Source organism: Oryzias melastigma, linkage group LG13 (genome assembly GCF_002922805.2).
Source record: "Oryzias melastigma strain HK-1 linkage group LG13, ASM292280v2, whole genome shotgun sequence".
NCBI lineage: Eukaryota > Metazoa > Chordata > Actinopteri > Beloniformes > Adrianichthyidae > Oryzias > Oryzias melastigma.
In genome coordinates this window covers 15,373,981-15,401,707 of record NC_050524.1, presented here as the reverse complement: position 1 = coordinate 15,401,707, position 27,727 = coordinate 15,373,981, and the positions used below count along the sequence as shown (strand labels likewise).

The 27,727-nt window shown below is 39.2% G+C and overlaps 2 protein-coding genes across 4 annotated transcripts in view; one reads left to right on the top strand and one right to left on the bottom strand.

Moving 5' to 3' along the window:
- The window catches only part of sipa1l3 (signal-induced proliferation-associated 1 like 3), a 58,626-nt gene extending 44,065 nt beyond the window's left edge, over positions 1 to 14,561 (bottom strand). For 2 of the 3 annotated variants that reach the window (XM_024276783.2, XM_024276786.2), the window contains exon 1: positions 14,409 to 14,561. The gene's annotated coding sequence lies outside the window, so the exon portion shown is untranslated. Of the gene's footprint in view, positions 1 to 14,403 lie in introns of all 3 variants that reach the window. The other variant, XM_024276784.2, reaches the window with a different exon arrangement.
- A 2,647-nt stretch (positions 14,562 to 17,208) lies between these two features.
- The window catches only part of map3k10 (mitogen-activated protein kinase kinase kinase 10), a 40,287-nt gene continuing 29,768 nt past the window's right edge, over positions 17,209 to 27,727 (top strand). The window contains exon 1 of the mRNA XM_024277347.2: positions 17,209 to 19,891. Within this exon, the coding sequence (XP_024133115.1) occupies positions 18,976 to 19,891 (916 nt within the window). The 5' untranslated portion in view covers positions 17,209 to 18,975. The remainder of the gene's footprint in view (positions 19,892 to 27,727) is intronic.

Here is a 27,727-nt window from a genome sequence, read left to right as displayed (position 1 = left end):
CCTGCAAACTTTGATAGTGAACTCAGAGTGGATGAAGTGGGCATGATACGTCACCTCTGTGCAGTTCTGACCAATGACACAAATTACTTTTTTTTCTTAAAACATTTCATTTTTCAATTGAGTTCCATATTTTTCCCATATATCCATAATTGGGAGCAGTGTGTAATACTGGCTGCTTTTCTCTACCAACGTGCTCCGCTTCCTTTATCAGTGCTCCTGCCAGATGGCTGGGGAGGAGAGAGGAAGAAAGAGAGAAAGATGACAAATGTGACAGAGCGTCCAGTTCACACTGGGTGGCCTCTGTCCAAGCTGTTTTCTGACGGTGTGTCAGAAGAGCAGCAGAACACGAGGCAAATGCTAAGCCAATGCAACCAATACATCGATACATATAGTGGTGATTTTAGCATCTAAGACACTTGAGCTGATGGAACAACTCAGAGCTGTGGCTTTTCCTTAAAGACACACCCCAATCACATTTTAATCTGCTGTAAAAGCTTTCCCAGTCATCTTTTAATTATGATTATGCCATTTTAAGGCAAAATCAAAAAATCATTTTCTAGGACAAAGTTTCTGCAGAGAGGCAGTAGTTCATTTCAAAATCGCCTCCGCGTTGTGGGTGGGAGCATCGGCACGGAGGAAGCCTGCCTTCATTTCCCATCATCCCTTTGTTTACAATCTCTCCCACTAGCTTACAGCCCCTGACAACCCCAACATGACAATACAGGTGCAACAAAAATGGCGAACAATATCAAAACAACGCCACCTATACAGTTTTGAGCCAGATGCCAGCTCGGATGAGGAAAACTAAGACGTACATGGATCTATTTGTCTGCAAGTGGATGCATCAGAATGGAGCGGAGCAGGGAGGTTTTTGCATCTGCTCCTGATTCACAACTATTTTAATAAAGAAATACAAAGAAGTGTCATTTGGGGGTTAATTTTCTTTTTATATGTCCTCTATCATGAAAGAAATGCTACAAGAACATGTTAAAAGCAGCAAAACATGATTTTCATCTGCAATAGTTTCAATAATAATAATATGTCAATCATATCCACTGAAATTTGTAGTAGTGTTAATATAAGAGAAAACTTGTTTCCTCTCTCCATGGCTGTTTTAAAGCAAAAAAAACATTTTTGCCATCCACTAGCTAACTATTAGTGCTTCAAATGAGCAGGAACTTTTCCCACCGTTCTTGGAACTGCTTGATAAAAATGACAATGGCTCAGAATGCTGCATAGGATCTTCTCTAATCTGTCCTTCAGAGGAAGTGTTTTTTTCTGAGAGGGAGGAACCATCTGTGCCACAACAATATGGTTATTAGTCAAAACAATACAACCATGCAGTGACTGAAACAATAGACATATTGGATTGGTTTAACAAATTAGTACACCATCTCAACCCAAAATGATATATCTGTTTAACCAACCAAACTACCAGTCCAGACCATTTTTCTTCTAAGTGTGTTATTCTCCGAAATTATCATCTAAATATAAACAGGTAACCCTACAAGTATGAAGTGGGTAACATATTACAATGAAATGTTAAATTTGACCCACTGGATCTCAGCTAGCATGAAAACTCATCCTCCTGATTTCCCAAACTCATCAATTTAATAATGAACTATTAAGATTGTCAACCATCTTCAAATTATTCACCATCTTTCAGAGGAATTTAGTCGTGGTTGAGCTTAAATCTAGTTAAAACACAAAAAAGTAGTCTATTTTTGAACAGATAAATCTCAAAAGATCACTTTAGGATGAAAAATGTCCTTCTTCAAGCTATCTGTAAAGCTGTACAAAAGCCAATTTTGTTGCCCCTCAATCGACTTCCTTCACTGATTCTTGAAGACAACTCTCCCTTTTCAGTGCTTGAATCACCCTTTGTTGATTAAAAAGCTCTGTCTGCTTCTCCTAACAGACAAGACGTCCCGGCAAGAAAAAAAAAAACGGAGACAGGAAATCCTACCAAGTTATCTGAAGAAGGTCAGATAGAGAGATGACAAATACAGGGAGGGCAAAGAGAATACTACTGAGATGAAGGATTTACTGGTAAATGGGGAAGCATGGTTGACCCCAATTCTGCCCATGACTCCTCTGGCCTGAAAGGAAGATTAGAGGAAGTAGAAGGGGGGGTTGTGGGGGTGGTAACAGACATAACCTACAATGGCGGTGCTGCTTTTTAAACATCATTGCCCCCTACCTCCACCACTGAATTCCTCCTTTAGGTGTTATTGCCCATGTACTCCCCACCCTTTTCCACTACTGTTCTTCACCCACAACTTCCATGTGCTTCCTTAAAGAAGGAAACTTTAATGATGAGTCTGTCTCCTACGCTGTGACTATACTATAGAGGCAAAAACAAAAATTCTGACTCACTGAAAAAAAAGGCTGTGGTCTACATTGTTAAGTAAAAGGCATGTGAAAAGAAAGAAAAAAAAACAAAACAGAGGAATTTGAGGAACGTGGTCTTATGAGCCAGTTTTATTAAGAAAGGAGGCTTTACATGATGTGGGGGTAACTAGGCATGTGATGCTGCCAGAATGCTGGGAGAAGATGAACTAGCTTGACGCCCGGGGCAGCAGTGGCCAGGCTGGTGAAAAACCAGTCCAGAGGGGGCAAACAAACATGTCTGGCTCAGTTTAAAACCCAGCCGAGCTACTTCACTAATATGTCTCATCTTGAAAAATTCAACAGATAAGAACAAAATGATAATAATAATAACCCCAAAGTTGAAAATGCAGGGAGAAAACTCACAGAAATCATCTGTGGACTTCAAGACGAAGAACAGCTGTAAGCAAACTATCAGCGCTCTCTGGGAAGAGGATTTAAAACACTAAGCTCACCGTTTTGGCAGGAGACACTAAGATGGTGTGCTAAGTGGGTTAAAGCACACCACAAGTCTCATAATCACCCCAGGCCCCCCACTCTACCCTACTCCCTTGTTTGCAAAACCCAAGCCTAAAGGAACTCTAACATACTGAATACTATAGGATGTCAACACGAGGGAGCTTATTAATAAATCACAATAAAAACAAAAGATTTACACGTCAGTCTGGGTAAAACAATAGATATGAAACAAGCAGGAAATAATAGTTTCTAAACAGCACTGTGACTTTTCATTTCATATTTACATTTTTGATTATATCCTGTTTGGATTAAACACCATTTTTGATAAAGTGGCAACACCATAACAAAAAGATTGAAAAAATAAAATAAAATCACACTTTTGTATTCAGCCTAACTTCTCTCACAATGTCACTAGCCAGACATTGTGGTAACATGAGTCTGTAGTGAAACCATAGTACTTCAGCTCAGTGAGTCTGCCGCAGTTCCAAGCTGCACAGAGGCCAGACACTGTTTAGCCTGCAGGACTTTGCGAACACAGTACAGTGGGCCTATTGAGACCCAGCTGAAATGCAGAGCTGCGGAAGGCACTGTACAAACTAAAGCTGTGAGAAAAGGAGGAGAACGCAACCAGAGAGCTGGGAATGAAGGCACAGGTAGTATTTGTCAAAATGCTTGATGCTTCCCAAACCAAGCAGTCCCTAGATGTTTTACATTCAGTTATAATAGAGGATGGGATATGTTTAAGGAGTTTTGACTTTTTCATTTTTGTCATTTCTCAGACTTACTGTTTTAACAGAAAAGTTTGCCGATCCATTAACTAGTGTGGACTAACGAGTCTAAAACACTCACACACACCTCTGCAATAGAAAGGCAGGTGGTGAGTACAGGTGAACACAGTTTATTCACAGGGTATTATTGAGCCGGGTTTGTCCTTAGGGAAAGAGGATTACAGGAGTAAGGTGTGGTTCCTTGTAGCTCACAGTGCTAATATGTGCATGTGTTTGTGCGTGTACCTGTGTGTCCTTAGACCACGTATTAAGCAGAGTTAAATAGAGACCCAAGAATCTAACTGAAATCCTGTTAATGCCTTGCTTTAAAACACAGAGATCACTTACAAACACTACTGACAGGACCAGCATTTGCTTCTGCTGTTGAAATGGCTGTAATAGTTAAAAAAAATAAAATAAAATAAAAAATCAACAGTACTGCGACCTGAAGCTAACAATGACTTGGGGGAGGGTAAAGGGCGTCATAGCATGACTTAAGTTCTCAGCGCCTAAGAGCTATCTCAAACATCTGGACCCACAGCGGCATCTCTAAAGTGGAATTTGGCCAGTTATAACAGCCAAGAAAAAAAAACATGTCTGTTCCAACTCGCCACACAAAAAGGCTGCACAACAGGATCACCACTTAATGTGTGAAACCCGAGTGATGCAGAAATTAAAAAATTTGCGATTTAGGCCAGCTGGGCAGCTACCGCTCTTACTGTTCCCTGTGCATTTCCAAGTCATCACACTGATGCAAATGCATTCACAGCATGCCGTGTCCATCCAGTAGTTCTGTTTTTTCTACGAGTTTTAGAGCTCCAGTCCTGGGTGCGGCCCTGTGGCTGAATGTGAACTAACTCATGCATATCCACATAAATTGAACTTTGCACATGCTCATGGAAGCATATTTGTTTTCGAGTCACAGACGACTATGGCGTGAAGTGATACATACGGCTAAGGGCAAACCATGTAGAAAAGAAGTAAAGAAACGTAAAAAAAGGAGAGAAATAACTCCCAAAATAGACAGAGTTAACACCCATACTTTTACTTTCCGAGACATCTTTGAAAGTTTCTGTTTTGGTTAAGACAAACTATTTTTCAGGATTTTTTTTGCTTTTTATGTGCTCAAAAGTTACTTTAGTACTAAAAGACCAGATGATGGACCAAGGATAAATTTGAGGGATGTCTAGGTTTTTTGCAAAAGTTGAAGTCATGTGTTTTTCGGTGTTTTGAGTTACAAACAGTCGAGGAAAATACCAGCAACAGAGGTTGCTGGAGTGCATGTCTGAGACGGACAAAGAGGTAATGACTGTAACAAAGTAGGTCAAGCTCGTATCAGAGACAAGTGATACAAGTGAGGTATTACTAGAGTCTCGCTGACAGATTGTAGTTCACCCACAAACACAAAACGTATTTTCCTATTTATTTTCTTATATTTTAAACATTTCCAATGCTCCAAATCAAACTTATTATACCAGCAGACCTACAGCACACATTCCACCTCAAAGGACCTCTTCCTCATTTTCACAGAGTTCCCAACTGTTTTTGAACCTCCAAACTTCTAGCCCTGAATTATCATCTTATCTCTGCTACTTGGTCGGTTTTTAACTTCATATTTATTTGTTTGATTTATTAATATGTTCTAGATAGATGTTTATGACACTGAACTTGTAAGTTATTTAACAACAGCTCAGCTGCCACTGGGAAAGCAGAGGAACACCAGTAAGGTGGAATCAAGGACGTGAACTGTAAGGATAAGGAAATGAGAGGCTTTCATCTTGCAGGAGCACTCCCTGTCTCCTTTTTTCTCAAGCCATCTTTCTCCCCCTGAGTTATCAGCTCATCTGTCTCCTCCTCTCCAATGATGATAAAAGTCTCTAAGGTCTGTGGACAAACACATTTTGTGCACTTCCTGGTTGTAAGTAGTTGTATGGCTTCAATGAAAAGCTGTGAAGAAGTGGTTGAAAATTCACTTTAAAATAAACAGTTGATTCAAATTAATTAATTTTCAAGTATGGTGCTTCAACAGCAAACAAATAAAAACCTATCCCATGATGCACCAAACCCAACATTGCAAAGGCAGACTAATGCACCCGCGGTGTTGACATATACACAAACATGAATGACACATTCAATGACATTTTGAAAGACCCCAACACAAAACAGGTCCATGCAATATTTTGGTCAGAAATCCTCTTATGTCAAATGTGACATAATGTCTGTTGCAATGTTCAAAAATGGAAAGCACATCAGCATTCATACCCTGCCTGAGGCTGACGAGACCAAATGAGCTTGTGGGGAGGTAGCCAACGAAATTATCTCCACTTCTGTCTCAAATCTAGTTTTCAGAAAAGCTGCAAAACAACATAAATGCTTGTCCAGTGCTATGCCAAACTGAAACAAGGGCATGCATTGACAGACTACAGGCAATGTTAATTTAGCAAGAAGGGAAATTGCTCCCCTGTAAGAAGCAATAACCTGACACGTGTTGTCGTTGTTGGGCCATTTATCTAATATAAGTATTTATGAATACAACCTGCATGCATTAATATTTTTCTGACTCTATGAAAGATAAATTGAGACAGGAAAAAAAAAAAAAATGTCCTTGTCTTTGGCAGGGAGACATAGGCCTCTTCAAGAAAAACATCCTGCTGTGTCCGAAGTAAAGGGAAATGTGCAAATCTATCTCTTAGTTTCCTGGTGGTGTTTAGTGTTACACCCTTCTTGTATTTAACAGGCAGCTGGAAAAAGTGGTTCCTATGGAGATTGATTTCAAGTAAATATGTTTTGTAAAAATTTAAATGAATGTAAAAGAATTCAATACAATGCAAAATACCCACATTTATGAGCTTGGTATTCCTATAAAAGAAACTTTCAGACCTCAAAAGGCATTGCTGAGAAACTAGATGCTGATATTTAAACATAATTTATGTTTATTCAATAACTACAACCAAACATTTTTTATTGTCCCAAGGAACAGAAGAAACAACCCATGTTTAGTAATAAATGCCCACAATAAAAGGAAAAAATAAATAAATAAATCAACCAAACAAAACATAAATAAAATAAAGTTTGATAAAATCACAGAAGTTTTTTTAATTGAACATTTTAGTTCAGAAGCTGAAAAAGGCCTGCCCTACTTTTTTATTTATTTATCGTTTTCACGAGAAGCATGTCATGGATTTATAAAAATTTAAATGAAAAAATATTTTTTTGATTTATTAATGAATAGATGTCTTCTTTACTGTATTAAATTTGACGTCACCCCTGAGCCTCAAAGTTCAAATTAAAGCAAAAAACATTTCAGAGCTAATTCATTAATAAGTTAATTTCATTAATAAAAAGTTCCCCTTTGTTTAGTTTTAATTGGCTATAAAGAAAAACCACTGATTTTTTTTATATATTGAAATTGGGTTGATACTACACTGTATTGTAAGAATAGTATCAATGTATAAACTTGTTAATTGAAATTAAAATCAATTATGGTTAGGACACCCAGCCGTAGTGGTTCAGATCCAAAAACTAGCATGAGCCAATCAAAACTGCACTAATTGACCATATCTGTCTATTTATGTCCAAAAAATTTTGGTTACTCATCCCATTAACAGTTCTTTTCTCCAAGTACCTTTACTTCTCTTCCAAGTTCCTGATACATGCCTGCGACATGCATTTCTGTCACGTCACAGCATTCTCCTCGGCACATACTCACTTCCTGTCCAACAGTTTCGACTCTCACTTGCAGCGCACAAGTATGGAAATGACAAAACAGAATGTTCAAGTTAGATACACAACTGTGCTGACTGAAAAGCAACTCTTGTTGATTAGGGCCTCAGGTTGTAGACTGTGAGGAATTGATTTTGGATTGCTCTGCTACAAGTAACAATTGTTTCAGATTTTCTCAAGATACAACAGGTTCAATTGTAAAAACTATTTTCTCCCTTATTCCTTTCACCTCAAGGAAAAGTGTGAAACATTTTCTGCATTTACTGTGTTTATACCATTTTTCCCTACGTGTTTGAAGGTGGCACAGATAGACACAGAACTAGTGAGAAAGTAGACTTTAAGAGCTTATTTTTGTCCTACATACACATATTCCCCTGCACCTAAAGTACATTTTTCACATTACACATTTGCAACAGTTGAGCTCAAGCAAATTCTTGCACAAAGGGCTGATTTACTCTTCTTCACTCTATTAAAAACACATGGAGACACAATCAGCTGTTTCTTATCCTGTCATGCAGGATTTCCTGTTTCCAGAATGCTTCTTCTATGCTACTGAGGAAACGATAGAGTTCTGTGTGGGAGCATGCTCACACACACACAGGCCCACCACCTGTCATCCCCATCAGCTGGGGACAAAAATGAAGCAGGTGTAAAAACATGTGGTTACCAATAAACGACAGACCAAAACATCTTCCGAGACACAAAAGTTGTTGGGTATAAAGACGTAATGGAGGAAAGCAACAGGGGCTCTTGAGTGCGACCAAATGTCTCAATGGTGCGACCATTAAAAATCTCAGCGTGTCCAGCTGTTAGAGGTATTAAAAAAAAAACATCTCCCTATGGTTCAACAAAAGAAATACTTATTAAACTTATATCATGGTTTGTGTTTATCAGTGAGCAGCATTGGTTAGAAAAAGGTGTGGGTTGAAGAACTGAGATGTGGGCTCACAGCCACAAATCACCAATTTATTGACAGGGTTTGTGTTCACCACATTTCTTTTTATTTTTTTAACAATGTTAAAATCAAGAAATATTGATAGGATTGTTCTTCCGGTGGAAACAAGAAACACCAAATGACAGACATGTTTTTCCAAAGCATAGACATGTACATACAGTGTATATCACTGGTCAAAGAGAAGTGCTGTCATCACTCATAGAAAATGCCTCACCTCCACCTATCGTAAAATCAGAGCAAAGCTGTCACCATTGCTTCCTGATAGTGGCACCGCCATTTTGCAACCTGCTGACATTGATTGGTCCGAGTCGGTCTGAGTTTCGTTTTTAGGACATACAACTGTCACCAATCACGAGTGACCTTGTTTGAAGTCCACATCCCTCCCACTGAAAACGGCTTTGGAGAATCTGTCAAACGTTCAAGGCGGGGCCAGTGGGCACCACATGCTTTCACTGAGGCATCTGATCGGTCAGTTTATAAGTTAAATAACTTGTGGTAAAAAAAAATATATATATATATCTTTTAAAAAGATAGAACTAATACGGGAGGTGTTAAGAAGAATGTATTAGAGCAAGAGTCGTTATTCCGAAGAATAGAATAATTCTGAGTAATAATTGTCGATTTCTCAATAGAAGTCTATAGGATTTTGACTTCTTTGAACCAGAGAGTACTTCCTATTTAGAACATGACAGTGGAAGGGTTGAGCTGTCCAGTGAATATATACAGTCAATGGTCCAAAGAGATGAACCACCTGACCTGAATAGTTTTCAACACAGGAAAACATAATTTGCTTTATTAGAACCTTACAGTAAATAAAAACATGGAAATCCAAAATATCAATTCAAAAGTTAGCACCTTGACTCAACACAACAGGGAGAACTCCACAAAATGTACAATAGGAAAAATGTTTTCTCCTTTCATTTTTACATCAATTTTACCTTTGAATTCTTTAATATTTCAAAACTGTGGCTTAAGAAATTCTTAAAATTTATTGTTCATGTTTTTGCATCATTTACTTCATAGCCTTTTTAAAGATTTAAACTTCTCCTCTCCTCTTACAGTTTACCTACTAAACCAGCATATAGTTTGAAATTTTAATAGGCCAATTGTGCATATAAAGATTAAATCTTTAACATTTTAGATCACGGAATCGAGAAGTTTAGTACTGTAGCTTCTTTGTTCAAATCAAAGAAAATACTTAAGACAAAGAATTGTATCGTGGAATAAATTCAGAGATTCTTTGCTTCTCTCTTTCTATGCCGAGTGACCACTGGTAGGACATTGTCCAAGTTGCGGCAAGAAAGACCTCTTCAACATCTGTGTTTATCCTGGAGCTAAAACCAACAGGCTATATTTACCCTGGTCAAACATATCCATCGCAGGCGAGTAGAGGGAAAAGAAAGATGTGGATTTTGTGCCACAGCCTGCACCATGCTCAAAAAGATATTCAGACTGATATCTGAATGAGGATCACTAACAAACAGAAGAACTCTTCAGACATTAATATGCAGGATTTTCTGATTGATTTCTGGAGAAAGAAAAGTACAGATAGGTAAACAACACCTAAGGAGGACAGAAAGAAAAAGTGAGAAACAAGAAGATGCCAACCAAGCACAGGTTTTATAGCTGTAAAAGGTGCCATAAATGAATGCAATTATGAAAATACTGTGTCTGTCCCTCTGTCAGTAAATCTCTGCCCTTCTGACAGAGCCCTGCATGCTGACTTATGGAGAAGACCGTCAACGGGAGAGAATTCATCAACAAGAGTGGGACGATGTCGGTTTTATAGAGATGCTGTGTACATTATCCAGCGCTGTGCGTAACAAAGTGCATATGTGACATACATGGCGAGCAACATCCCGCCAACACCGGTTTCAACCTACCACTACAGCGCCCAGCACATTTCAGTTAAACGGCACGGTTATGTAAAGATGTGCGCCCTTATATCGTTATTTTTCTGTTCTCTCCCAGATGGACGCTTGCTCTCGCCCACACAAGGCATTCTGAATTTGTATTCACTCTGACAGCCTCAATAGAAGAGACATGTTTTGTATAAGCATCAACAATGTTAATCACCTCTGAAGCCTTTAGTTCTTTCTGCACCATCACAGTAAACATTCCTTTACTTTATCGTTTTCCAATCAGTTCTTTCAGTTTGATATCTATGTATGGATATAGATTTATTTAGTTTTTTGGTTGCTTGGAATAAACCCTTTTCAATAGCAATATTAAATTAAATATGTAATTGGTATGAAGATATTTAAAAAAAAAAGCCTTTTTTGGGGTTTAGTTTCCATTTGTTTTTAAAATAATATATAAAATCACCACCTACCTCAAATGTTTAAAGAGGTAATGAACCTCAAGTGATCATGATTTCTACTTTCGGTCTAAAAGCATCCTTTGCATACATTCAAAACAAGCACTATTGACTAAATACGGCCTCATAGAGACAACACTGAAAGAACAAGCGTCCAAAAGCTTTCCGCAGGCTGGACTGGATGAGGGCTTTACCTTGGCCTTGGTATTGAAATAATAAATTATAAAATAAAAGCAGCACTACTATGAAACTGCACTCCAAACAAAACACCTGTTTACTATTATCGCATAACCTGAAAACTCATCCCAGGTGGAATGAGGCTATAGCACCACGTGTGAGAACATTGGGACATATAGGATAAAAATAACAGCCAACATGGGTGTAGCGTCAGCATAATGTTCATTTTCAAAGCCTATGAAGATGGATAGGGCAAGCAATCGAGTTCAAAAGCAGCTGTTGGAAAGGCACATCAGTAAAATGTCAGAACAACTCTTACAGCAAAACTTCTTAAAATCAAAGTATATTTCTTTCGCTGATATTTAAAATAACTCTTTCGAAAAAACCTGACCATTGCTCCAATACATATATTTGTAATACTTATGGAGACACAGTTTATAAACGAGATGAAATGTAATCATAAAATTTGATATATGATATTTACACACATATTTCTGATAAGGTGTGGTTATCAAGGGTTATCCAGTCTAAACCCTTTGGTGTGAGGAACAGACCTCTTCTCTGGAGCCTTTAAAACACCTCAACTCATGCAGGTAAACAAATCTTGCAAGTTTAAAAAAAAATTCTCAATAACAAAAGAATAAGGCAAAACACGATCTTATGATTCGCCTCTGCCAAGTTATGGCAGGGCAACGCTTGCAGGCAAAAATCACTCAGGTGGTCCACATTCAGGTTTCTTTGAAGACTGTATTCTTTGTTCTTGCTGCTGCCCACAATGAAATGCCAGGCTACGAGGAAGACACCATAAGATACTGATCCCAGACAGTAAACAGTTGTTATCTGGAACCCGGAGGAGACAGCTAGAAGATGAGTCAGTGGCTTTGCATTTACCTGATGTGGGTCAAAAACACAAAATCAGGGAAAATAGGTGTGGAAAAAGTGACATCATTCAAAGACAACGGTATATCATAGACAAAGCAGCACTATAAAAAGGCATAAAAAATGCAAATCTCTCTCTACAGATTTAGAACTCTTCATGCTAAAGCTTAATTGCTGGTCAGATCCTATTCCAGACCATCTGCATGTTTGCTACATGATTTTATTTTTCATAAGTAAACAAGGCTTTTAAAAGTGTAAATGAGATGTAAAAAGTGACAACAGCCGAATAAAATAAAAACATATTTTGGCTTTGAGAAAAGGAATTCTAACAAAGAACTGTTAAATGATGTTTAGTTTAAATGGGCAGTATCAGAGTAATACAGACTGATAAGAAACTGCCGGTGTAAACAACTAACTCTGGGTCAATGAAATTCATAAACATAAAAATCCATAAATTTCTTGGCATAATAATGAAGGTTAGAGATCTTATGAGCACATATTGTCTTTTAATTATTATAATAGCTTACTTTATCCCTATCTCTCATATTGTAATACTGTTAAGGCAAGTACATTTCCAACTATTCGTCAAAAAATCTTTATTTTTCTGAAACACTTTGTTAGAATTGCAACAAGGTCAGTTACACTCTTCATCAAATTCTCTCTATTTATAAAATCACTATCTTTCAAATGTGTCTTTTTTTAAATAAAATATTTTTCAGGGGAGGAAATATTCTTGATCAATTCACTTCATATTTTATGTTTAATTTGCAAGTTACATTTTCATTCAATTCATACCTCTTCATCTCTTCATCTTCCAAAATTTCTCACTAGTCGAGGTCAATATTCAATAAGATTTAGGAGAGCAAAACTTTTTCCAAAATATTTTTTTAAAGTGTTGCAAAAGACACCTTAAAGCCAATTAACTTATGTTTTCTGAAAACTGCTTAATATATTTTTGTCAATAGAACTTTGCCTTACTCATTGCAATATTTCTTCTTATTAAATGGCCTATATTGTGCAAAATCAGCTTGTTTGAGCTTTAAAGTGTATTAAAATGCCAAAGAAGTATTTTTGCCCCATTCATTTATTTCTGACCATTCCTTTAAACCCCTGATCTCTGAGCTCCAATCCCTCCCAGTCCACAAAAAACGACCGGGTTCTCACATTGTGATGTCACAAAGTGGGGAACAGCCCCTTCCAGGAAGAGTCTGCACTGAAAGCACCGCCCACAAGCTAACACACACACCCCCTTTCTTTGCTAAGCTAGCGGTGATCAGCAAAAATACTTTTATTCTAAACGGAGAGTGAGAAGTTCGGAAGTTGTTTGTTTGGGCAAAACGCAGACCCGTTGCGCTGCCGGCTCTAGGATGACGTCATGAACCAGGAGCGAAAGGCGGAGCCCAAGAGATTCAGACATCTCAGTTGTGGGCAGGAAAACGAGCAAGCAAAATAATTCAAAGTGTAATGTGTTCTTTAGTGTGCCAAAAGTAATATATCATATATATATATATATACGTGGAAAATCCTGTGTATGTTCTGTACTGGATTTAATTCTCCTTTTAGTAGTTTTCTTGCTATGTTTTGAATGTGCAAAAGCAAAAACAATAACTAAACATAGATGGAAAACCTTAAATGAAAAAAAAAATTAGAAAAATTAAGGGATAAATGAAACAACATTTTTAAATTGTAGAATAATGTTGCTTTATTGTGAAAAAAAAATCACCTGAACTGCAACATTCAAATAGAACCAAACCATATAAATGTAATAAAGTCATTAATACCATGTAGTAAAATGATGATGATCGTGTGTGGATCTTTGGGGATCCATCACCTTGATCGGAACATACAGTCTATGATCGGAACGTGCCACTTCCCGAGGGCTGGTCAATACAGCAGCAATAGAGGGGGATGTCGGTGAAAGGGAAAAAGGACACACCGAGAACCGCCGCCACATACTTAGACTGCACAGTCCCACACGAAAGCATGTTTGCGTGTGAGGTCATGTACACAATGCAGCTCGAAGAACACAAACGTCTCCCCGGACAGGTGAGCAGACTTCACACAAGCAGGGAGCTCCGCCAAACTTGCTTCCCCTTTCCTACCACAATTTCGTTCAGGACACGCCGCTGATATCCACAATTGACGTATCTTCCCTCCCTGACAAATTATCGCTCAACTTATGCTGACCGTGTTGAAATCAGTTCCTCAACCACGGTAACTGCAGCACAACTACTCGAAATTCAAAGCTCGTACAGGCTAACTAGCTGACTAGCCCCGCTCTCAACAAAGCTCCCATTGTATGGAACTTGTAGTTTTGCCATTTTCTCCCAGCTCCCACAACAGTGATTAACTCAGGTGAAAAAAACTACAAATCCGAAAGAATCAAACCAGACAGCGCATGCGCACTGGAACCTCGATCATCAGGAAGGTTGTAGAATATTTAGTAGTGAATGTAATTAGCGGGTAGTGATATTTAGAAGCCTCCGTTTGAGTTCTCCTAAATGGCCGAAGGTCCAGACGGAACATAAAAAGCTTTTGGGCTTCCGGACTCAAACGGTTGAGTCGCAGCACAGACATAGGCTCTCTCTGCACTCTAAGTGAAGTTGGTCGGTTCAGCTTGCCTCTCTTGTGTTTGCTTTGCTCGCTAACGTATACTTCACTCGTCACTTTTTCGTGTTTTTGAATACCTTCAAAGAAAACTAATAAGATAACCCTCCCCCCCAAAAATACACACAAACCTTACATAGAGATGCTCCGCGCTCCTTAAAATCCCTTAAATGTAACTCTCCAAACACCAAAAGAGAGCCGTGGGTTGACTGACCGTCGGCTGCTAGTTCGCCGAGGAGACGCTGCCAAGAATGCTCAACCGAAACCACGGCACTGCGCCCGCAATCCCACTGCGCCTGCGCAGGCTCAACTGGCGCAACACGGGTAGTAGTAGTACTGGACGCATGAGACAACTTTGTTTTCAAGGAAAAGTTGTCCTGTAAATCAGACTTGTTCAAAAATACAGACAAATTAAGATAAATAATGATGGAAACTAAAAATTCCATAAACATTTAAAATTCAATTACTTTCAAATAAAGTAAGTTATAGAATAAGTAATATTGATCAAATAAAATAAAATGATCGTTTAGCATTAAAAATAATTTAAGAATGATTTCTACTAAATTTTATAATATTTTTTTGGCCTCTCTTTAATTGTTAAGGCACATTAATTATTTTGAAGTTTCAACTGGGTAAGGGCTAAAACTTATGAAGTATTTCTTGCTTCACTTAAAAGTGATATCTAAGTAATTGTGTGCTTTTGTCGATGACAATTGAGTACAATTTACAACGGACAAGGAGAGTTTGTATCTTGTTTCTCGTTTTAACCATGTGTTGCTCATGAATTAATCACTAGCACCCCCTTGTGGTTATTAAGCATAACTAGTCAATTAGGATAAATTGTTTAAAAAAATCATTATTTTGTGACTTGAAATTTGAAACGCTACGTATTTACATACAATTTTATGTTTTCTCAGAAAAATAAAAAAATATATAGCTTTTATACAACGTATGCTTTAGGAATTTAGAGTTAAATTCAATTAACTAGATTCAAATAAAAGTAAACTCATGCTTTAGGTACACTAGACACACAAAACTAGACACACTGTTTTTCAAAAGGTCACCAAATCAGTCATATTGTCATTAAGTACTTGGTGAATACCCCCCGCATTGTTTACATGTTTTGTGTGAAAACATAAACTGGAAAACCTCCCCTCATTTACTGTTACAAGTCATTTCTGCTGCCTGTGGAGGGACTGACACTGAGGAGCAGATATGACTGATTGTGGACACACAATGCTGAAAAGAAACAACATATTTTTATAGTTTCTTTGGATAAATTCTAATAAAAAAAAGAAATACAATTTTACAAAAATGTAATTTTGTACTAAAATTTGTAGAGGTAAAGAGATGGTGATGATAAAGAAATAAAACCACTCCACTGCAAGGCCCAGACCAGGGTTGCCAACTTTTCATGAAACCTTGGAGTGAAACTTGGTGCAGAAAATTTAAAAAAAAGTCAGTATAAGCCCCCCCCCCCCGCCGCTGCAGAAGGATCCAGATGGTCTGCAGGATGGAGCTCTGGCGTTGATTAAACGTGGACTGATGTGAGCAAACCTTCAGAAAAATCTTCTGTTTGCCACTGGAAACCTCCTCAAGACAGAGAGAACTCTTCTTCTAACCAGCTCTCCGTTTTTATAGATTCTCTCCTCCTGAACTCTTTTATTGTGAAGCTGAGCTGGCAGCAATGACCATGAAAGTGAAATGGAAGAAAATTCAGCAGAAATAAAATTGTGTTGTCCTTAAATGTACTTTAGTTTGTGTTTGTTTGGTTTTAAAGAAGCTGCTGGAATAAGAGACCAAGCTCAGGTCAATTGTAAAGGCTTGAAGAATCACAGAAAACTGGAAACGACACCTTCCTTTCTAGAAAATGCTTGAACATTTGTGTTCTATCTTCCTTACTCCAAATACAAACTTGAATGTTTCCCAAAAATTGAGCTGTAAAAAAAAGCAAAATACAGCAAGAAATAAATTTCTTCCAAACTAAAATCTGTCTCACTTCCATGATGTTTCAAAGTCAAATGAAATCTGTAGAAACAAAAATAACTAGAATTCTTGAAATTGTAGCGTTGACAAGAATCTGCTGTTTAATGTCATAAATAGATTTATGTATTTTTGTCTATTTTTTCTCTTGTTTTTTATTGCTTAAAATGGTCAATAAATAATCCAAAATTCAGATTAATTCAAATTAAAGTGTTACATTAAGTGTATTAGAGTTTTTTTTATAACAACCTGAAATCGAGTTTGTTTGTTTAAGTTTTAGTAAACATACACCAGGGGTCAGTATAGTTTAAAAAATCTAAAATGTTGATAAACTAATAATTTAATTGATTAATTTAGTTTTTGGTTCTGATAGGTTATCGTTGTTCACGATTACATGTGCATTTGAAAAAAAACCCAACAATTTCGAAATTTTAAGCTGTATTTTATTTATTTGTTTATTGTTTTAACTTGTGCTTAATGGGATTTGATTACTTTCATCTGAATCAGTCAATTTTTGCAGATCATATACCTGACAGTAAGCCTCCTTCCTCAAAGTAGAGTAAAAAATAATAAATAAAATAAAGTTAAATGAACTATATTTTTAATTTAATTTGTTTATTCATCTAAAAATGTGTTTACATACTTAAATTTGAGTGTGAATAACCTTTATGTAAACCAATACTTTACGGATGACATAGTTAAATATGATATAAGCTAAAATATATATTTTTTTTCTTTAATTACATCTAACTGAACGAGTTTAAAAAAAATGTTATATTTGCTTTTTTGCATTTAAATGTTATAATAATTTACTTATAAATGATTTAATTAATACATTTATAAAAGGTATGCCTTGAATTTTATGTTGATAAGAATTTAATTCGTCTTCCAGCATGATGTAGGTCATAAGGAGAGTCGTTTGTGACTACATTACCCACAGTGCATCGGAGCGCTCGAGCCTCGCTGCCACTGTCCTTCTCGCTGCGCCTGGCTTTGATCTATAATTCATGCTGACATGTCGAGAGTGCGCAAGCGCTGCGAGTGACGGCCATCCCTATGATTAGGAGATCAGCGGCAAAGGAAGCCCTAGCTCCGGCAGACGAGGACTGCATCCCGGTGTATTTGGATGCGAAGCCAGCCCAGGCACAGACTGACAGGTCGGAGCCGTCCGAGCTCCAAGTGTAACCTGGTTTTTAAAGGTCAAAGCCCGCGTGGAGACCATGGACGTCCGGAGGATCGACTGAGCAGCAGAAACCTGGATTCCCGGGAGCGTTTTTGATGTGTTGTGGAGTTATGGATCTTAATGGTTCCTGTTTGGATGCAAACCATACGCCCATGCCACGGTGTGAGTGGATGTTGCTCCCATCAGCGTCCAGGTTTGGGTACAGCGAAGCGTTGAGTTGTTACAGTTTAAATTAGTATTATTATTATTATTTATATGATTATTATTGGGATGGAGAATCTAAAGAAAACATGGAGATATTTAGTCTCTCCATCGCCTTCCCTGTCTCGTCCTCTGGGATAACAGCGCCAGAATCACCGCACTGCCTCCACGCAATCTTTTGCTGACAATGTTTTCCCCGCAACTGACAGTCTGAAACCTCCGCCGGACATTTAAACCCACGCACACACACGCAGACCCCCCCGCACGGACTGATGATGTGAAAACCTCTCAGACTCTGGAGAATGATCCACGCTGGCATTCATCTGCCTCCACCGATTCGAAGGTTCGTGTCCGCCGGATCCCACGGACTGATCCAGGCCGCCGCGCGCCCTCGGAGGCGTGCTCGTTGTGATGCTGATCATGATTGCATTGAATATTTGCCACCCGACCGTCGGCCTGTCTCCCTAAGAACGCCTCCGCTGTCCCGAACCGGGCCGGGCCTTTAGTGCAGAGGCTGCACGCTCATCAGTGTTGGATTTAGCCTGGAGGGGCTTGGAGAGATGTAGGGCGAACATCCGCGGATATCACATACAAATAACGGCCTATATGGACGGGGATGGTCGGCGGGGGAGGTGCACCGATTGGGGGCTGGATGAGAAATAACGTGGATCAAGGATTCTCAAAGCGATTATTATCAACAGACTAACATTGATGATGAATATACAATCATCCCTGTTTTTGTTGTCGTTTTTTATTGAACTCCCAATAAACACAAACAGATAGAAATAGATCAATAAACAGCAGCAATATTTCAGTTAAATTGCATTTTTGTACCAGATTTTCCTGAATTTTAGAAGATAAAAAGGAGCTTTTTGAACATTTTTGCTGCACTGGATATTTTGAAAGACAAATTTTGTGACTATTTTCTCACTGAGAGAACCTAAAGTTTTTTTTTTTTTAAAAAAACACCTGCTGCTTCATGGTTAGACACCATTTTTCATGTAAAAGTCGTCTTTCAAGATTCTTTCAAAGAGTCAGTAGGTTTTTGGGCCCCAGATCTGCTGTAATGAGAGTCCCCGTTTGACCTGGTGTTAATAGTCTTTGAATTTGTCTTGGGAATACATGTTACTTACAGAGCATGAAGCAGAGTTAAGCACAGATTCAGCTGTGGGATGCAGCGATGGAGGAGAGCCCACGCGGCTCTTCTGAGCCTCTAACCCCTGCCTCCCACTGTGGTGTTCCAGGACACCTCGTCTCGTTCGATGGGCACTGCATGGATTTTGTGCCTGAGTTGACAAAGGGCAGGCCTCCAGCTTCAACCAGCAGTTAGGTTGCAATGAACCCATACGGCAGAGCGAGCACAACAGCGGACCCCCTGTCCTGCACCAGCTGTGGGGGTTGCTGCTCATCGCCTCCTCCCTGTCTCATCCCCCCTGGGCCACCATTCTCCTCTAAACCCTCCATGCCTTTGAATATGACGCCTCCTCCTCCTCTGATGCTTCCCTCCCCGATTGTGCAGGTGGAGAACGGTAGTAGCTGGAACTCCTCCACTATCTCTTCATCTGGTTCTCCAGACTCCCATTCTGGTCACAGATGTGGCACCACCAACCCTTACTGGACGGCGGTGTTTGACTATGAAGCCACTGCTGACGAGGAGTTGACTCTGCGACGTGGGGACCTGCTGGAGGTTCTCTCCAAAGACTCAAAAGTATCAGGGGACGAGGGGTGGTGGACAGGCAAGATCAAGGACAAGGTGGGTATTTTTCCTTGTAACTATGTCACAAGGGGCGACGCGGCTAGCTACCAGCAGCTCACTGCAGGCGGGGTGGGTGAGAGCCCCGTGGAGATTGACTTCACAGAACTGATCCTGGAAGAAGTCATCGGTGCTGGAGGTTTCGGAAAAGTCTACAGAGGAGTTTGGCGGGCAGAGGAGGTGGCCGTGAAGGCTGCCAGGCAGGACCCAGATGAGGACATAAGTGTGACGGCAGAGAGCGTGCGGCAGGAGGCAAGGCTGTTCTGGATGCTCCGGCACCCCAACATCATCGCTCTCCGAGGAGTCTGCCTGCGGGAGCCTAACCTGTGTTTGGTGATGGAATACGCCAGAGGAGGGGCTCTGAACCGGGCCCTGGCTGGAAAGAAAGTACCCCCAAGAGTGCTGGTGAACTGGGCGGTCCAGATTGCAACAGGGATGGACTACCTGCACAACCAAGCATTCGTACCCATCATCCACAGAGACCTCAAGTCCAACAATAGTAAGTACTTCAATTCGTTTTCTTTGCCCTTGTGTATAACTATAAATGCAAAAATGTTACAGGGTCTCCTACACTAATTCATGGCAAAATGTGACATAAGGTTAATGTTTAAAGTTTGAAAATCATGACAAATTTAGTTTAAAATAAGATATTGCTGTTATGATTTGCATTTGACTCAATGGTTAGGAGTCACAAATTCAATCTCTGGACTTCATGGTTGGGTCTTAGGGGGACAAATACCCAGGATTGTTTGTTGCATCCTCATTAGCCTCACTAGAGTGCCAATGAGCAACACCCTTTGTCCCAGCTGCTCCGGTGAAGCTGCCACAGGTGGATCTGCAGCTGCAGCGAGCATATGAATGTGAAGTAATGTGATTGTGAACAGGTTGCTCTTACAAGAACATGCAAAAAACACACATTTTCACACGATAATGGTCATTCTATTCTATTCTATTTTTATTATGTTCAATATTTAGAGTTAACGTTAAACCACTAGCATCTTAAAACTGAACCAACAAAAGTCCTTTATTCCAACTGGCATCAGTGCTAACTAGTAAAAAAAATGTTTTTTCTGAATCCCAACGTGTTGATTTATTGGAAATGAATAATTAACAACCTGATCTGGTTGCCAAGTTACAGCAGTCAAACATTTTCTACATGTTTTTTTTCTGTGTAATTATTTATACCTTTCTTGAGCTTCAGATTGGTGTTCCCGTTCAAACTTGTACTTACACAATGTGCTTGTCTTACTATTCTTTTGCTAAGCTTAATCATTTGCCATAAATTGTTTTAATTGTTGTAGCTCATAAAAATAGTGAGGTGAGTCAATATTTTGCTTTACAGATTCAAACCCTCGCATTGTAGCTTCTGCCTTTACATTTTTATAAAAACATCCGTTCATATGACATTCTGGCTTATTGAGTCTTGATTCTTCTTTTTTGAAAAATGTTTCAACTCTTAGATTCCTTTGATTGCTATAATTAGAGTCTTAAATCACATAATACTGAAATGCCTCCTTGTGCTTTGTAAATTCTTAACAGGGGGGTTGCATAGTGGGGCAGTGGTTAGCACTGTTGTTTCAGAGCAAGAAGATTGTGGTTCAAATCTAAGCTGGGACCCTTCTGTGGTGTTTGCACGCATGTTCTTCTTGTGTTTCCTCCCACAGTCCAAAAAAATGCTACATAGGCTTATTGGTTTGATGTCTGTAGGTGTGAATCCATGAGTGTTTGTGGGAGTGACTGTGTCCAGGATATACTCCATCTTCACCCAACAGCAGACAGGACAGGCTCCAGCAACCAACTGTGGCCCCAAAAGGTTAACAGGCATTACTAGAAAAAATTAAATGTAAATAACTCAAAAAGGGCGCAATGTTTTGAACTGAAGTGGATATTAATATACAGTCACGATCAACTTTTGATTTATTCAAACTATTTTGACAGAATTTTTCTGAAAAATCTAATAGTGTTTATTGTTCCATGTAAGTTTTATAAACATTTGCAATGACATTCACTTCCCTAGTCACAAAACTAAATCTAAATGGTTGTTTTTTATTAAAATGTGTTTGCAACCCCTAAATTAGGAAAATAAATAAATAATTAAAAAAGCCGATAAATTCTCAGCTTGCTGATTCTAGTATTTGTCATTTATTTTGTCATTAACTTAAATTTTCCTTCGTATAGGGACTTAAATGTGATCTAAATGATCACTGATCATTTTTGAACATCTGGTAAATTAAACTAAGAGGAGAGAAACTGAAAATCGACAGTGAGAACACCATTTGCTTTTTTTATTTTAGGGATTTCTCTTCTGATCTCCTGAAGTTATAGCTGCCCACTATGAAACCTCTGAATCACAATTTCCCATGAATGTGTGCCTTAAAACTGTGATGTCATATATTTATTTATTTTAGTCATGCTTGGTAGCTCTGACACTCCAATAGAAACGTAAACCCAACTAAAAAGATCTCAACCTGGAGAGTTGGTCTCTCCCTCCTATCTTCTTCCTGTCATTTAGCGTTTCTCCTTCATCCTCCTCCTCCTTCATCCTCCCCTCCTCAAGAAGAGCAGTTCTGCTCTGCAACTCACTGTGCTATTTTTGGTCTTTTGTGCTACTTGCTGTTTAAAGACGCAGTTGCAGTTGTTGGTGCAGCAAAGACTTGATACGCAATAAGCATCTTAGTGCACTTGCGTTGGGTGAATGGGGAGGTCAAAGAACGTGTTGTTATCCCAAATAAAAGGAGTGAAGCCAGGGCGGTGTGTAGGTACAAATATGGGTGGTTTGTACCCGTTGTTGCTGACGACAGATCTCTCAAGACAGTTTAAAACCTCCCATTAAATTGGTTCTTTACATTTTGTGTTTTACATTTTCACTTCCAGGAACACCCCCTGGACTAATGATTCTCCCTCATGAGCGTATTGAGAAGCAGAGTGTCCTGGCAACAACACCACAACGCTGCCTTTCCACGGTGACACGGGCACTTGCTGTCTGTGCGCCACTGAGTCACCCAGCTGCTAAGCTAATGTCAGTTGCAGCACAAAATGTCAGTCCTCAAATGCTGTGCAGTGTGTGAAACTGCACGAATGTATCAAGACCCCCCCCCCCCGAATGATGAACTTGGACGAGAAAACACGGGGTGCTAATCATAATGATTTCATGACTCACACCTGTACTTGGTGATGTTTGCATGGTGATGCCTGCCAGGAAAATATGTGGAAAGAAAGAGATAGAGTTGGGGGGTGGAGGGAATAAGAGGGTGGAATAGATCAGGTTCTGGGTAGAAAATAAGCTTGGGGACCAGCAAGAGTGGTGCTGTGTGAAACCAGAGTGTAGACTGATAGGAATGAACAAGAGAAGGAGAGCGTGGGGGATAAACAGTGGGTTCATCTCAGTTTAGGGTTACACCTCAGCTCATTGTCCAGGTGCGCCTGTCTCAGGTGTCCTCTTCAAGCCGCCGACCACTTGGCATCACTGCGGTGACAGAGCAGATCAGGCCCTGAAGCCTCTCCTGTGTGTCCCATCAGCCCGTCTCTCAGCCTGGTTAACAATTGTCACTTCTAAGAAGAAGAAACCCCAAGAGTATTAAAAGCTTTCTTATTTGTAACTGTCAACACATATGTACTTTATTTTTGGCTACATCATAGAAATAGTTCTAAATTTATCTCATACATGCTAACGTTTTTCATCTGGGATAAAGAGACGACAAGTAACTCTACACACAACCATTGATGTCCCAGTCACATGAGGCAAATGTTAGTAAACCCTTCAGGGACAATTTCATAGTTAAGATTTTGCTTTAACTCTCTTTAGCAAAAAAGAACTTAACCGGTTACCACTGGTAACCCCATTTTACTCCTCCATGACCACATCATGGAGTTGATGGACACTAGAGACCTTAGATGGTCCACAGAGTTTAGATCTGGAGACGAGCTTAGTCAGTCCATCACCTTTACCTTCAGTATTTTTAGGTAGGTGGTGAACCATGGGATGCATGGTGGCGCAGTGGTCAAGAAAGCCCCTGGTTCAAGACCCTGAAACAGAATCACCAATGGGGGATCTTTCAGTGTGGAGTTTGGATGTTCTCCCTCCAGGTTTTCTCCAGGGACTCCGGCTTCATTCAACCGTCCAAAAGCATGCTAAATAGGTGAATTGGTTACTCTAAATTGTCCCTAGGTGTGACTGTGAGTGTATATGGGCCTTCCGACCTTCTAGGGCATGTTCTGCCTTCGCCCACAAGTGCCTGGGTTAGGCTCTGATAGCCCAAAATGGACATAATGGGTCTAACAAATGGATGAATGAATAGACCATGAGCCATGTCGAGGATCTTTAATATGTGGCCCAATTTTTGAAGAGAAGATCTCCTGTCCAGCTTCAGGATGTCAGAATACATTTTAGCATTCATTATTCCTGAACTGTAACTTCACCGTATCAACATCAATCAGACGTAGACTAAAACATTCCAACCACCATGCTTGATAGTCGTAAAAACACTTGTTTTTGTACTACTTCCCTGGTTGGTACAACACAAACTTCACACTATTTGAACCAGGTCTGTCCACATCACCTGGTTTCACTAGTCCATGTCCTTAGTCTGCTGGTCTTCAACAAACTGAGGCTTCTTGAGCAAAATCCATTCATGGTGACAGCCATGCAGACCAATCTGATGTCCTACCCCCTTTAGCCCGTACAGGAATACTAGCAGCACGATAAGTACATGTTTCTCAGCTCTTTTCATTGACCTGTTCTCATTTGAACCTGTCTTATTAAGGAGCTAAAAAGTCTTGGGCTTGGTGATGCAGCTCTGTTTCATAGTGTTAGCAATCTTGTCAAAGCCTGGGTCACTTTTGTGTAGAAATCCTTTTTTCCAATTCCAAGAAAGCCCTCTTCCTTGAATTTTCAGTTCCAGTGAATATTATGAGATAGTACGAAAGGGATGACACTAAATTCAACACACACCCTACCCGTTCACACCTGACTCCTTGTAATAACCAACAGGCCACCAGGAAGAGGAAGTGGTTAATTTTCCATGATTTCAAATCTTCACTCCACTTATGGTACTGTGGATGAGACATTAATACCTTTGTGTTGAGCAATCTAAAGAGACAATAAAGTTCCACTTTAAAACAAGCAGTATACTGACTACTATACATGCCATATCTTTATTGTCTCCACATATAAAGGCATAAAACAATGTTTACAAAAATGTGAGGAGTGTGCTGACTTTTGTGAGAGAATAGATGTTGTTACATTGTGTTACATCACAGTGTTGCTGTTGGTAAGTCCCTCTGCATCAGCTGAGCGTGCCACTGTGTAACAGAGGTAATCTGATTATTCTTGGAGCCGTGTCCCATCAGGTTTGTTGGCTGGCAGGTCAGTGCCCTTTTGGCCGCGCCTCACCTCTCGCTCTGATCCTGTATCAATCAGCCTCTCCGTTCCTGAAAACATCGTCACCCACATTCTCTTGTCTCATATGTGGAAAACAAGCAAAAATGAAAAGAAAACAACTGAAAAAACAAACGAAAGGTCACCGTACTCACAGAATAAGCCAAAAATGTTTTATTTTAAATGCATGAACTACAATAATTGTTTATTTTACATCAACACATTGATATTAATTAACACAAAATGTATTAATAAAACAATATAGGATTAATAGGTGGAAAAAACAAGACAAAGCAACAAAACAACATCACTACTTTTTACTAACTGAAATGTTAAATTAATAATTTTTACTTCTTTTATTCTTTTGCTCTGTTTAAAACTAATCGGTTCCATTTGAAAAAAATTCTACAAGGTCATGATTGTTTTCAGGATTGGGAATGAAGCACAACAGTGGAAGTTGATGACCTGGTATTTTCTGCTGTCAAACGGGAAAAAAACAACAAACGAAAGTACAAAATATTACCTTTGCTCTTTTTAAAATTACACTTTACCCAATATATAATATTTTTGAAACAATTGTTAACGCAGTAAGCATGGTATAAGTATATTAATTATCATGAGTGCGAAAAGAAAGAAAGAACAAGAAATAAAACTAAATAGAATCAGAAAAAAACACAATGTAAAAATATGACAGCCATCCGTTGTAGCACCTACTAATAATATTTTTTTGTCTGCCCCCTAAGAAAAATACTACATTTTTGGAGTGGGTCTTTAATGTCAGGAAGCAGTCTAATAGCAGCTTTTTTGCCTTGCTCCCTGGTGTCTGTTTATGTCTGAGTCACAGCGGTAAAGTGTCCTTAGTGTGCTCAGAAAAGTTTGATAACTTTTGGAAAGCACTAAAGCAAATAAAGGCACTGACCATGAGTTGTTTCACCCCTAGAGTATGTGGAACTGAGCCAGAATTACATTTACCTGCACATCACTGATTCTTTATTTAGCATTTTAAAGGAATAAGAAAGCTGCAGGTAAGATATCACAGGTGACACCAACACCTGGTGTAAAAACAGCTCATGCTGAGTTGTTTCTTTGCTAGCTTTGCATTTATTCTGTGTAATATTTTCTTTTTATTTTAAAATGAGACTGAATTTGGCAGCTAGTTGTATAGCCCACATAAACAGTCCTGACATGGTAAAGGACAATCACAGAGACCAGAACTAGTATAAACACACACCTATTAAAGGCAGTCTGATTGACATTTGCTGCTATTTTGACTGTTCCATCTTCAAATGGAGGATATGTTTACACAGTTAACAATCATCTGAATTCAGAGAGCCCTGCCCGTGGACGCTGGCTTGTCAAGTATGCTGCTGCACTTTCCACTGCAAAAAGAATATTAGATCAATGAATCCAAATGCATTTAATGAGACGCTTTTGTTTTGGTTGATGTATTAAGCTACAGACACCATAACATCAAGATCACCGCTGAACACAAGTGCTGAAATAGCTACTTAACAGATTAACAAGCCAAGATATGACATGTTGTCGCTGTCATTAAAAAGCCGCGAGTGAGGCTGTGTGTGAGTGAACGTGAGAGTGAGTCTGCACAGGATTAGAGGGGTGGCCAATGCTGGCTGCTAATCCCTCTGAGAGACAGAGCAGAGACTGTGACTAACTGTACCAGATACTGGGAATGCTGGATCACACCAGTCTCTTGGCTGCAGAGTGGAAACAAACCTTGAGCAGAAATTTCTGCAGCATTAAACATAAATGCAGGTCAACGTTTGACAAAATCAGCTTCCTTCAGTCTCCAGGGAAAAACCTTTTAAATTAACTAAACTAGAGACTGTTAACTAACAGTTCTCTAGCAGAATCCAACTTGAACACATTATGGTTTCTCCCGTGAGTCGACTTTTATTCTCTGATGGCATCAAATACGACATGTCAGTCCCCAAACTCTTTTGCATTGTATGAGGTAAAAATGTGACAAATATGTTTTATAAAAATAGATATAATATAGAAGGGATTACGTCGGTATCTTCCTTTTCACTTAGCCCTTCTTATAGCTAATGATGATTACATAACCTCCTGTATTAATGTATTGTAATGGAAAAAGACTGATCTTTTTGGATCTGCATTTGTTCCGGCCCTTCTGTTAAATTTTAGAGACCCTTGTGGCCCGTGTGTCAAAAAGTTTTCCCACCCCTGCTTTGTTAACAGCTGCCCTTAAGAGTAGATGCAGGCTGCCTACTGGTGAATTAATGGGCAAACCTGTACAGGGAACGCAAAAACTTTAAATATTGAAGACTACCCAATGAGCCTGCAGAGCAAAACTGTGCATGCATGTATTTTTCTACAGGCATTCTGATCACAAGCTGTAGTGACCACTTAACACATAAGGGTGAGTAAGAGTGAAGTAGACACAGGCGTTGTTTCAAGGATTTTTCTTTTTTTCATGCCTCCCAAACCCTGCGTGATAAATGCGTGCTCCTTGAGCGCCTGTTGCACTGTCCTCACAGACCTGACTGTTAGAAATGAAGAAATTAGACAATCAGAGCTAAATATATTGTGGGGATCCTACAGACTCTCACAAATCGCCTGCACATCCTGTGCGTGCAGCATTTGCGTGTCGTCAGTGGTCTGTACTCATCTGACCAACTGCTAGAGTGCGGTGTAAAGTCATCGTTTGACACATCACCCGTACATCAAGTAACTCACTGTATATTATCCTTATCCTAATACTTCATAATATATTCACCACATGCACAGCAATGGTACGTTCCATTTTAGAACAGTCTTGTTTGTGACCTTACTCAAACCTGGACAACTATGGAGACAAATCCAGCCCAAAAAGAAACTGAAAATTTGAGTTTTGAAATTTAAAAACAGAAAATGTGAGGCTGAAAATACTTTACAAGTATATATAAGTATGTTTATATGAGAATTGCAGAAAGTTTCAGA